Below are 13,240 nucleotides of genomic sequence, written 5' to 3'. Positions count from 1 at the left end.
AAAAAGACAAAGCACTTTTAAAATTCTGTTGATTTTTCAGCTAAGTATTTTTTCTTTAAATTCTAAGATCCGAGCAGAGCCACACCTCAAGCACGTTAAAAACTATAAAAGTTTAGGGGTCCTTCCCGGTGTGAGACGTTCAAACTTTACAATCCTGTGGCTCGCTCTGGGTTAGACCTGAGTTAGCGCCGAATGGCAGCCGATCCAGACCCTTGCAATTCAACCCAACCAATTGTAAGCTCCTCACAAGCTTGGCTGCAAGGAGAGAGTAGACATCCCACACAATAATTTGTAAATAAGCTGGCAATTATTCTTTTTGGAGACATATTTGTAACGGTTGGTAGTTTTGAACGAATGGCTGTTTGTTTTAGCTTTAGTCTAGTCCTACCCATCTGCCAAGTTTCTTGAGTTATCGTGAAAAAAACAGAAAGGTAACTACCTTGCATGCTTGCGAGCCAGGTCTCTTTTTTTGTAACGGGCCACATGATATACTAAGAAGCGTTGTCAAAAAAATCATAAGTCGATGTGGCTTTACTAAGGAGCTTGCTGTTCTGTTTAGGTGCCATGGGAAGAAAGCTGCGACGCATGCTGATTTTCCTTCTCATTATGCTGAAGGAACCCAACATGCCAGAAGCTGACTGCAACTGTAAACCATCCTCACCCTGCAACAAGGGCCTCAGAGACATCCCTCAGAACCTACCAACATCTATCTCTAAGTTAATTTTACGAAGTAATCATATCAAAAGTGTGAAGCAGTCTGAGCTGTTACAATATAAGAATTTGCGTACCTTGTGCCTCATGTACAACCAGATAAAACATATTGAAGCTGGCGCATTTGCAAATCTTCTCCAGCTAGAGGTGTTGGTCCTATCCCACAACCAGATAACTACCATCCCTTCTGGAACACTTGAAAACCTGACCCAGCTACGGACTTTATCTCTGGCCTACAACCAGATAACTGCCATCCCTTCAGGTACATTTGCAAATTTGCCCCAGCTACAAGCCTTGTTCCTAAACTACAACCAGATAACTGCCATCACCTCTGGTGCATTTGCAGATCTGCCCCAGATGCAAAGGTTGTGGCTAAACAAAAACCAGATAACTACCATTCATTCTGGTACATTTGCAAATCTTTCCAAGCTACAAATTATGTACCTGTCCCACAACCAGATAACTACCATCCCTTCTGGTACATTTGCAAATCTTCCCAAGCTACGATTCTTGTTCCTAGTAAACAACCAGATAAGTGCCGTCGAATCTGGTACATTTGCAAATCTACCCAAGCTACAATGCTTGTACCTGACCAAGAACCAGATAACTTCCATTCATTCTGGTACATTTGCTAATCTGCCCCAGCTACAAGAGTTGTGGCTGAACATAAACCAGATAACTACCATTCATTCTGGTGCCTTTAGAAATCTGCCCCTATTCAAACGGTTAAGACTTCAGAACAACAACATGCCGGCCATTCCCCTGTCAGCCTTATGCTTGTTCCCACCTACTATCAGAATAGAACTTGACGGGAACCCCTGGCAGTGTGACTGTAGGATGGCTCCCGTCAGGCTAATTCCTGCATTTAAGGACCAGATAACATGTGCCCAGCCCGCCAAAGTTCAGGGACAGAAGCTTGCACATGTCGATCCTAAAGAATTGATATGTAAAGAGCCAACCTCTCACTATCACTGGTACTTTAAGTTCAATGCTGTCCCAAAAATCAGATCCTGACTCAACATCAAGCCCTGCAGGCAAAACAAGAGCAACACAGGCTTCGCCCCTTGCAATCACTTCAGACAAACAAGAATCTGCTCCCAGTCCCCCCCTACCTGATCCCATTCGCCCTAGCTTTGCTTCAGTAGCTGGCATTGTTCTGATTGTGACCTTTGCTGTACTTTGGAACAAGAGGAGGACCAGGAATCCTCCAAATCCTCCATTAGGGCTGAATCCCGGTGTTGTTGTGAGCAACAAAAACACAGCAGCGTCTATAATGGCCGATGGCCATGATCATAGAGGGCAGGGTCAGTCTAAGGCTATCACTGAATCCAACACAAACTACTGTACAGCTATTGTAATGACCAGTGGTGATCACCAGTATCAAAATATTGGCAACCCCCGTGATAAAACAGGACAGGGTCAGTCTCAGGATATCACTGCATCCACCACAAAAACCACAGCTACTGTAATGGCCAGTGGTGATGATCACCAGTATGAAGATATTGACAGCAATCATGTTAAAACAGGGCAGGATCAGTCCCAGACCATCATTGAATCTAAGACAAACACCACAGCTATTGTAATGACCAGTGGTCATGGTCGGAAAGGGCAGGGACAGTCCCAGCCCACGACTGAATTATTTGATGTTAGAAATCTATCTTATGGCACAGGGCCGCCTGTTTCGCATGTAAATTCTGACTACACTACAACTGGAGTAACAAGTGGTAATGTTCAGACAAGGCAGGGGCAGTATGAGGCCATCACCAAATCCCTTGATGCTAGAAATCATTCTTATGGCACTAGGCCGACTGCATCGAAGCTGAATACTCTGTACAAGACAGCTACTGTAATGAGCTGTGATCATGATCAGACAGGGCAGGGTCAGTCTCAGACCACCTCTGAATCCAACACAAACACCACAGCTACTGGAATGACCAAGGGTCATGGTAATATAGGGCAGGGCCAATCTCAAGCTAACGCCCAATCTCTCACAGTTGCAAATCTGTCACGTAGCGAAGTGCTAGCTGCCTTACAGCCAAACCCTATGTATGTAGATGTAAAAACACCAACAAAGGATGAAGCGTCTACGGAAATAGCCAGTGGTCATGATCAGACAGGGCAGGGTCAGTTTCAAGCTAATATTCAACATCAGAAAGTGGGGAATTTATCACATAACGAAGTGCTAGCTGCCTTACAGCCAAACCCTATGTATGCAGATGTAAAAACACCAACAAAGGATGAAGCGTCTACGGAAATAGCCAGTGGTCATGATCAGACAGGGCAGGGTCAGTCTCAAGCTAATATTCAACATCAGAAAGTGGGGAATTTATCACATAACGAAGTGCTAGCTGCCTTACAGCCAAACCCTATGTATGTAGATGTAAAGACACAAACAAGAGATGAAGCGTCTACAGAAATAACCAGTGGTCATGATCAGACAGGGCAGGGTCAGTCGCAGGCTAATATTCAACCTCAGAAAGTGGGGAATTTATCACCTAACGAAGTGCTAGCTGCCTTACAGACAAATACCATGTATGCATCTGATGTAAAAACACCAACAAGAGATGAAGCGACTACAGAAATAACCAGTGGTCATGATCAGACAGGGCAGGGTCAGTCGCAGGCTAATATTCAACCTCAGAAAGTGGGGAATTTATCACCTAACGAAGTGCTAGCTGCCTTACAGACAAATACCATGTATGCATCTGATGTAAAAACACCAACAAGAGATGAAGCGTCTACAGAAATAACCAGTGGTCATGATCAGACAGGGCAGGGTCAGTCGCAAGCTAATATTCAACCTCAGAAAGTGGGGAATTTATCACCTAACGAAGTGCTAGCTGCCTTACAGACAAATACCATGTATGCATCTGATGTAAAAACACCAACAAGAGATGAAGCGACTACAGAAATGGCCAGCGGTCATGATCAGACAGGACAGGGTCAGTCTCAGGCTAATATTCAATCTCTGAAAGTGGGAAATTTATCACCTAACGAAGTGCTAGCTGCCTTACAGCCAAATACTATGTATGTAGATGTACAAACACCAACAAAGAACTAAGCGTCTACTACAGAAATAACCAGTGGTCATGATCAGACAGGGCATGGTCAGTCTCAAGCTAATATTCAACCTCAGAAAATGGGGAATTTATCACATAAGCAAGTTCTAGCTGCCTTACAGCCAAACCCTATATATTCAGATGAGAAACTGCCACCAAAGAACCCAATATATACATAAATGGCCAGTGGTCATGATCAGACAGGGTATGGTCAGTAGCAGGCCGTCACTGAATCCTAGGATGCTGTAAATCTATCCCTTGGCGCAAGGCCGACTGCTTTGCAGCTAAATTATCTATAGAAACGCAATGGCTCATTTTCATAATTTTATGCAAAACACCCACAAATATTTGGTCCTACAAATTAAATCCGTGTGGCCTAAATGAACTTTTGACAAGAAAGCAGATGCACTACATTTAGGAACTTTTAGTACCTTGTCCTTTACCTAGTAACACATGCCATCTACAAGAAAGCACACTTCCTCGAACACGGTACATCATGGTTAATTCATTCATCCTGAATGTATTATTCTTTTCTCAGAAGTAGTTCGTTTGTTTTGGAGACATAAAATGTTCTTGTAGTGTGTCGGCAGAATTTTAAAAGAATTACTTAAATTCTAATCTTGTAACATTTCTTGAGAAAGACTTAAAGCTATGTAGAGGTTTCGTAAAAGGTATCTCGCGCACATGTCAAAGATGTAGCTTGGTTGATAATAATGGAAGTTGTAATTGTGGTAATAATTGTACATTTAAGCTACTTAAAGAATCAAATATTAACCCTGTATATTTTTATCTTTAAAATTTCAACAACATTTTTCCAATTTTATTTTTTGGGGCTTAAAATTTGGGGAAGGGTAAAGAATTTTAAAAAGTTAAGGGGATGAGTCTCTCTTAACAATTATAACATTACACAACTTCAGATGTATATTTAATTTCAATTCATAATATGAAAATATAGTCATTGACAAGTAGTATTGGGTTGTAGACAGACGATTGATGCTGTTATCTGCCAAAAGACAAGATGAATATTCTAAGCTCCTCTATCACAGAGTTCAATCTGAATCATTCATGATATATTGTACAAGTTAAATTTCTAAGAGAAAATTTAGTTGCAAAAGTCGTTCCAGGACATTTTTTTAATGAGAGCCTTTTATTGTGTAATATTTTTTTTAAAATTGTACACGAGCCGGATATTAGATTTAACAATCCATACTGTGTAGAAACAGCCATTGTAACAGTTACTGTTATTACTATTATCACGGACCTACCAAGAATAGGGAAAGAGTGTTTGGTCGTTCTGTGTAATGTATAAAATTTATAATTATGGACGATCTAAACTTGGAACTCTAGTAGCAGAGCAATGTAATACAGAAAGTATACAAGGTGTACATTTTCATTTTAAAGGCATCAATGCTAAGGGTTTTTTTCGAAATGAATGTGATTTCGGCGGTAGATTTTCATTTGAATTTAAAGTATTGTAACATTTGTGGTTATAACTATTTCAGAATCTGTATCTTTTTATTAAGGTTGATGTCATTGTTTTATTTTGCAAACTTTAATAGTTGTTCCAACTTAAATGATTACCCTACCAAAAACAGGGAAAGAGTGTTTTGTCATTCTGTGTTTAAGTATACAATGTATAATCATGGACTATCTCAGTCTGGAAGTCTAGTAGCAGAACAATGTACTGCAGAAAGTATAAAGATTTAAAGTTTCATTTTAAAGGCCATCAATGCTCAGTCTGTTTCAAAATGTTTTGTACTTTATTTTCATTCTCAAGCTTTAGTATTGTAACAATTGTAAAACTATTTCAGAATTTGTAACTTTTTTATTATTGATGGTGTCATGGTTGTATTTTGCGATGTTTAACTTTAATAGGTGTTCCAACTTTGATTCTATGATTGATTGCCCTACCAAGAACAGGGAAAGAGTGTTTTGTTGTTCTGTGTTAAGTTCAGAATGTATAATTATGGACGATCTAAGTCTGGAACTGTAGTAGCAGAGCAATGTACTTTATAAAGTATAAAAGCTATACAAATTGATTCACCTCAAAAGGCATCAACACTGATGATTTTTTGGCAAAACAAATGTGACCTTGTCCAGTAATATCGGCTGTATTTTGTTTCATTTCTGTAGTAACTATTGTATCTGTAACTTTTCATCACTAGTGACGTTATGGTTGTAATTTTTTTTTTAAAGAATCATTTTTAGTGTTGTTGTATCTAAGAATCTAGTGAAAAAGTAGTATTTATTTATTATATTTCAGTCATACCATGGTATGGCCGATATACTTTTTTTATATAGTTTTTCTTTATGTTTTTTCTTCTTCTCCTTCTTCTGCTATTACTTTAAATAGTTTCGATTCAAGTTCTTTATTTTGGGGCCAAATGACCTTAGACGTACAATAGCCGTGTATGTTACGATATTTGGCAGTGCGACCATATTAGGGCATGGGGACAAGGGCTTTATATCCAAATATGGGAATGAAGACAGGCATGAAGACAGAAGCAGGTGTTGCTCTGATTGCAGATGGTTTTTTTTCAATTTTGGACTTGGTGATTGTAAAAAAAGTAATTTTTTGTGTGGAAGTGTTTACTAGTAATGAAAGAATTCATTTTGAAGAGATGGAGAGATGAAACTTTTTTGAATAAAGTATTGGACAGGGCTGATTAAACAAAGTGTCCGAATTTTTTGTGTGTCCGAAACTACTTTTGCATAGGTGCTAGTTTGGAGCAGTCCATTTGATGGAGAGAGGTATGACTGAAATATGTTATATTTGCTCCAGAACGATTGCGGCCTTTCTAGTCTTAGTTACGTGTTTGAAGGCCGTTACGTGTTTGAAGGCCACATCAAGGAATGCTGCTAGATTGTAGATTTTTCTCATTAGTAGATAAAGGCTTAAACAAACAACAATTCAAATTAGACCTTGGTTTGCATAGTACATTCAGAATTTCATTACATCACCCGTCATTTCAGCTACCCACATACCAAAAATCATGACAGTCCCTTTCTCAAAATATAAGGCCACACCGACTTAATTTTATGGATGACATCCTCTGAAGACCCCCAAACTAGTGCGCGCGGGCGAATAAAAGAAAATTTCGGCAAAAAATAAAAATGCTACTAAACCACAACTACCATGGACCACCCAGGCCTACAGCCAGCACGTCGGCAGAACGTACCCCACATTTTCACGCTTTTCGGTGGATTTTTGGTCAATGTTGCATTAGAATTTTGCCTGTTGCAGATGATATTTTTTCGGACATAACACTTGGAAACTACAGACGAGATGTTAACCTTATATGCGCGAATACGACCTTATATGAGACGTTCTACCGAAGTGCTATGTATAATACATTACAGGTTTCGCGCAGATGCAGTACGTTCTGCCGACGTGCCCCTAGAGCCAGGCCGGAGCCTCAGTGGACGTGATGACTTTTTCTTTTCTTTTCTTTTTTTTTTTTAGAACAAGCGAAAATCAATGCGGGCGCGGATGACATCCATAAAATTAAATCGGTGTGGCCTAACCAAGGAAACAAAATTCTCCCTGCTGTTCCGAAAAAGCTACTGGGGGCCCAATTCTATACCACCTCTTCACAAGTTGTATTGGTTTGGGCATACATTCTACCATAGAATGCACGAAGTTGCTAGTTTTAATACAATTATGATTGAAAGATTTGAATACATACTGGTACAATGACACCATCAGCAGTGATGCAGTCACACTGGGTTGGTTTGACACAGTGGTCACGGTCTTTCCTGATGTATCCCTTGGGACAAGCTGGACAAGGCCCACATGTAGGCACACAGGAACTCCTGTCGCCGTACACACATTGTGTGATCTTGTATCTGTAGCAGTGGCAGGTCTCCTCACAACGGAAGGAACAGCCGTAAACCTTCTTCTTACACTCAGCTGTAAAAAAAATCATATTTTTTTCAAATACATTCAATTTGGGAGGACAATCAGACTCAAACATGCAACACTATGTCCATTGTCAAGAAAAGGTGATAGCCTATCCTTCCGACCAAGCTATAATAACAATCCTAGAAATGTACAGGTTTTCAGTAATTTGTTTCTTGTATTGTGAAAAAACTTTGCCAATAAATAAGATAAAAAGAGATTCCATCAATTTACAGTTTCAGCATATCTATCGATACTCACTTGTAACAGCTGTTGTAACCCATGGCATAGTTGTAGATTCAGGCATTGTTGTTTCTGTTTCTGGTTTAGTAGTGTAGGTTTCAGGCTTGGTAGTGTATGACTCAGGCCTGGTAGTGTATGACTCAGGCTTGGTGGTGTATGTCTCGGGCCTGGTAGTGTAGGTTTCAGTCTGTGTAGTTGTACCAGGAGTTGTAACCTTTCTTGGTGTCTTGTATGTTGTTGTAACCACAGTTGTGTATGTCTCTGGCTTGGTGGTGTACGTCTCGGGCTTAGTGGTGTATGTCTCAGGCTTGGTGGTGTATGTCTCAGGCTTGGTAGTGTACGCTGTTTCTGGAGTTGTCACCTTCCTTACAGTGGTAACTTGCGGGGTGCTTACAACTGTCGATGTTGTTGCTGTTGTTGTACATAGATTCTCACAAGTCATCTTGTTGTCTTTGCATTCACAGATAGTACATCTATCAACATACTTCTTTGTGTTGGGCTGAAAAAAAACATTGCAAATATCTGTAACTGCATACTTATGCACATAATGCTTATTATTCATCAAGTTGGATTTAGAAGGCAGAAAGCTTACTTACTAAAATTCAATTGATTTTTTTTTCCAAAAGTCCAAACACTGTTTTCTAGAAGTTGGTCATTTTTGCCATTGCACCTCTTGTTCTATTTTCTGTTGTATGCATGCTTTCATGTTTGTACTCACAGGAACTATCTGCCCATCAGGAGTGATGCAGCCACACTCTGTAGGCTTGACACAATGATCCTGATCCTTGCGGACATATCCTGGTGGACAAGCTGGACACGGACCACATGTTGGGACACAAGAACTCCTGTCGCCGTACACGCACTGTGTAATCTTGTACCTGTAGCAGTGGCAGGTCTCCTCACAACGGAAGGCGCAGCCATAAACCCTCTTCTTGCAGGTGGCTAGAAAATGTTATGAAAGTAATTCTTGTCATGGGTACATGTACGTTTCAATAAAAAATACCTAGCTAAATAAGAAAATTTCAAACATCCCAATCAAAACATGTAACAGAGGTTGGGTACTCACTGGTCACCTCTGTTGTAAACCAAGGCCTTGTTGTCTCTGGAATTGTAGAAGTCCATTCTGACGTTGTGGTCTCAGGGTAGGTCTTCTCAGGCTCAGTAACCTCAGGCTTGGTTGTCTCAGATGAAGTTGTGGTTCCTGGAGTTGTAACCTTTCTTGTTGGCTTGGTTGTTTCAGGGTACGTCTTTTCCGGCTCAGTGACCTCTGGCCTGGTTGTTTCAGGATAGGTCTTCTCCGGCTCAGTAACCTCTGGCTTGGTTGTCTCTGGGTAGGTCTTTTCTGGCTCAGTAACCTCTGGCCTGGTTGTTTCAGGATAGGTCTTCTCCGGCTCAGTAACCACTGGCTTGGTTGTCTCTGGGTAGGTCTTTTCTGGCTCAGTAACCTCAGGCTTGGTTGTCTCAGGATAGGTCTTCTCTGGCTCAGTAACCTCTGGCCTGGTGGTCTCAGGGTAGGTCTTCTCTGGCTCAGTAACCTCTGGTCTGGTGGTCTCAGGGTAGGTCTTCTCTGGCTCAGTAACCTCTGGTCTGGTGGTCTCAGGTCGGGAGGTATATGATTCAGGTGTGGTGGTAGAGGATGGAGTTGTCACCTTTCTTGGTGTTTTGTATGTTGTTGTTATGACTGTAGTGTAACTTTCTGGTTTGGTGGTGTAGATCTCAGGCTTAGTGGTATAAACCTTGGTTGTTACAGTAGTTTCTGCTTCAGTTGAACAGAAGTTTGAGCAAGACAACTTGTTGTTGTAGCACGTACAAACCTTGCAGTTGCCAACCTTAACAGATTTCCCTGCCTGAAACGCATTGTTTAAAAGTATTAAAACTTGCACACACATGCAAATTAGTTTAAGAAACAATAAATTTAAAATGAAATATAACTTTTGGACAAGGTATTTTATAGTCTCTTTTTGGAAACTATGATTTTGGAATCAGATACCACTTACTGGAATGATGACACCATCTTCGGTGATACAGTCACACGTTGTAGGCTTCACACAATGGTAGAGGTCCTTCCTGATATAGCCTTTAGGACATTGTGGACATTCTCCACATGTTGGCACACAGGCCTTGGGGTCATTGCGCTGGCACTGAGTGATCTTGTACCTGTAGCAGTGGCAAGTCTCCCCACACTTAAAGGAGCAGCCATAAACCTTCTTCTGACATTCGGCTGAAACAAATGCAATTGAACATGGTTTAAACACACCATATACAAACTTGAACAAAGCTGTCCTTGGAGCTGAACACCATATATGAACTAACAATCCTATCCTTGTTGCTGAACATCCTGCACATAGTAACAAACCTATCCTTGGTACTGAAAACTATCTACATACAGATCTGTCATTACAAGAAATGTTGACAGATATGTAAGAAATTATTAGTAAATACAAACGTGTTGCAAATGCAGAAATAAAAGTTAATTACACTATAGTGAGTACTTAACATAAAAGATGTTGGTGGACCTGCAAGACAATGTTGATTGCGATGTCCACACATTCCTATGCGCAAATGAATGATAAATTTCATACGTGTCATGGGTAAAGGAGTAAAAGTCATATAAAAATTTGCTCCATGGCGTGTTCCAAATCCTCAGTACATGTACACGAATTAGAGTTAATATGACATTTTTTTTAATTACTAATAAAAGGTACAACAGTCACCTACTTGTTACAGTTGTGTACGTAGTTGGCAAAGTTGTATATTCCTCAGGTTTTGTAGTGTACACCTCAGGCTTAGTAGTGTAGATCTCAGGTGTGGTGGTGTAGATCTCAGACGTAGTGGTAGATGATGGTGTTGTCACCTTCCTTGGTGTTTTGTACGTTGTGGTAGTGAAGGTTTCTGGCCTTGTGGTCTCAGGGTTTGTTTGTTCTGGCCTGGTGGTCTCAGGGTAGGTCCTCTCTGGCCTGGTGGTCTCAGGGTATGTCTTCTCTGGCCTTGTGGTCTCAGGGTATGTCTTTTCGGGCCTAGTGGTCTCTGGGTATGTCTTCTCTGGCCTTGTGGTCTCAGGGTAGGTTTTCTCTGGCCTAGTGGTCTCAGGGTAGGTCTGTTCTGGCCTTGTGGTCTCAGGGTAGGTCTTCTCTGGCCTGGTGGTCTCAGGGTAGGTCTTCTCTGGCCTAGTGGTCTCAGGGTAGGTCTTCTCTGGCCTGGTGGTCTCAGGGTAAGTCTTCTCTGGCATGGTGGTCTCAGGGTAAGTCTTCTCTGGCCTTGTGGTCTCAGGGTAGGTCTTCTCTGGCCTAGTGGTCGCAGGGTAGGTCTGTTCTGGCCTGGTGGTGTATGTCTCTGATGTTGTTGTAGAAGGAGTTGTAACCTTCCTTGGCGTTTTATATGTTGTTGTCTCGGTTCCCCGTGTTGTGGTGAAGACTTCTGGAGTGGTGATGCTTCCCGTTGTCTCAACAAGTGGAGTGGTTGAGATGGTTGAGGTGGTGCAGAGGTGTGAGCAGGTAAGCTTGTTGTTGTAGCAAGTGCACATTGTGCATTCATCTATCTTCTTAGTACTGCCAGCCTAGAAAGTAACAGATATTTGTTAGATATTGAAGTTATTTATGCATTGAACTCTAGATTGAGCTCTAAAATGTAAACAGGGTGCCTATCGTGAATGTAGAATCAAACTGTGTACTTTTTTTAGCAAATTAAGTGTATGCTTTGTACTACATGTATGTACTACCCACGGGATTTGTATTTACACAATGGTTAATGATTTACTCTTAACTAATGGCCATTAATCATACCTCAAATGTTCACGCACAGGAGGAGAGATTATCCTTTAATTGTGCACAACAGCTTAAATGTATGATGCTAACGATTTTTAAATATAATATAATATCATGTTATATAAGAATATAAATATCATGAAGCTTCATTTGTGTTAAATCAGTTTCAAATCAGGACATTAAGTACTTCCATGCCAAAACAAGTACATGTAGTAATTAATTTATTCAAGTTATGTAAAAGTCTAATGTCATTTTGTCAAATTCCGGTTGCACAAAAATTTGTGTAACTAATGGATAAAGTATGAAGTATCAAGTTAGTAGTTTCAATATGAATGAGAAGTATTCTAACCTACGCTTTTGGCCAGTCACTCTGGTCTTCCTCAGACTGACCAGGTGAGACTTGTCACGAGGTTTCTCTGTCTTCCAAACTGGGTCAACTGAAGAAGACCTGAGTGGCTGGTCTAAATCTCTAACTGAGAACATTTCTCGTTTGTGTTGGAGCAAAAGTAAACAAGAATGTACATAATTTAGGGGTAACATACTGGCACAACAACTCCTTCTTCTGTCCTGCAGTCACATTCTGCCGGCTTGATACACCTGTCCCTGTCCATCCTAACATACCCAGCAGGGCAGGGAGGGCACTCCCCACATGTCGGTACACAGGCCTTAGGGTCTCCATATGCACACTGGGTGATCTTAGTACGGTAGCAGTGACACACTTCATCACACTTGAAAGAACACCCGTAGACCTTCTTCGTACATTCGGCTAAAAAGACAAATGCCATGTTAATCTTTACAATCTACAAGAAATCATTGAAGGAGAGGAGAGAAAATAACAAAAGTATATCAAAACAAATCAATGAATATCAAAGTGAAGCCATGTATGCCAAAAGTGTAAATAAGGTCCTGTCAACAAATGTACGATTATTAGGTATCTCCATGACAAATTTTAAATCATTTTCCTTTTAATATCAGGGAATAAGGGCCAGAAATATATATTAAAAATATAATAAACCATTTTGAAGTTTTGTATGCCACAAATGTGACTGAAGTGATTTTGGTAATAGTCCGGCTTTAAAATCATTTGGTTTTTATACCCGGGCACAGGAGCCAAAAAATCTACATTTCATATGATAGATGTCCACATGTATGTAAAACACTTACTTGTGGTCGAGCTCTCAGGCTTGGTGGTGTAGGTCTCAGGCTTGGTGGTGTATGTCTCAGGTCTGGTGGTGTAGGTCTCAGGCTTGGTGGTGTAGGTCTCAGGCTTAGTGGTGTATGTCTCAGGCCTGGTGGTGTAGGTCTCAGGCCTGGTGGTGTATGTCTCAGGCTTGGTGGTGTAGGTCTCAGGCTTGGTGGTGTACACCTCTGGCCTGGTGGTGAACACCTCTGGTGTTGTATCCCTTCCAGGTGTTGTAACCTTTCTAGGTGTCCTTGTTGTGGTCTCTTCTTCCGGCCTGGTCGTGAAGACAGGCGTGCCTGGGGTTGTTTCTAGAGGAGATATACAGGCCCTATTATATTCCCCATAAACACTCCAATTCAAGGAACATTCATTATTTCAAAAT

At 40.9% G+C, this 13,240-nt stretch overlaps 1 protein-coding gene across 1 annotated transcript in view; it reads right to left on the bottom strand.

Moving 5' to 3' along the window:
* The window catches only part of LOC109465860 (SCO-spondin-like), a 39,725-nt gene that overhangs the window by 8,718 nt on the left and 17,767 nt on the right, over nt 1-13,240 (bottom strand). The window contains exons 25-28 of the mRNA XM_019763350.1: nt 11,109-11,198; nt 9,040-9,273; nt 8,113-8,276; nt 7,457-7,680 (exon numbers count right to left, since the gene is read on the bottom strand). Coding sequence (XP_019618909.1) covers nt 7,457-7,680; nt 8,113-8,276; nt 9,040-9,273; nt 11,109-11,198 — 712 coding nt within the window. The remainder of the gene's footprint in view (nt 1-7,456; nt 7,681-8,112; nt 8,277-9,039; nt 9,274-11,108; nt 11,199-13,240) is intronic.

Source organism: Branchiostoma belcheri, unplaced genomic scaffold (assembly GCF_001625305.1).
Source record: "Branchiostoma belcheri isolate BF01 breed outbred unplaced genomic scaffold, Haploidv18h27 scaffold16, whole genome shotgun sequence".
Classification (NCBI taxonomy): Eukaryota; Metazoa; Chordata; class Leptocardii; order Amphioxiformes; family Branchiostomatidae; genus Branchiostoma; species Branchiostoma belcheri.
This window is presented reverse-complemented; position numbering and strand designations above follow the sequence as displayed.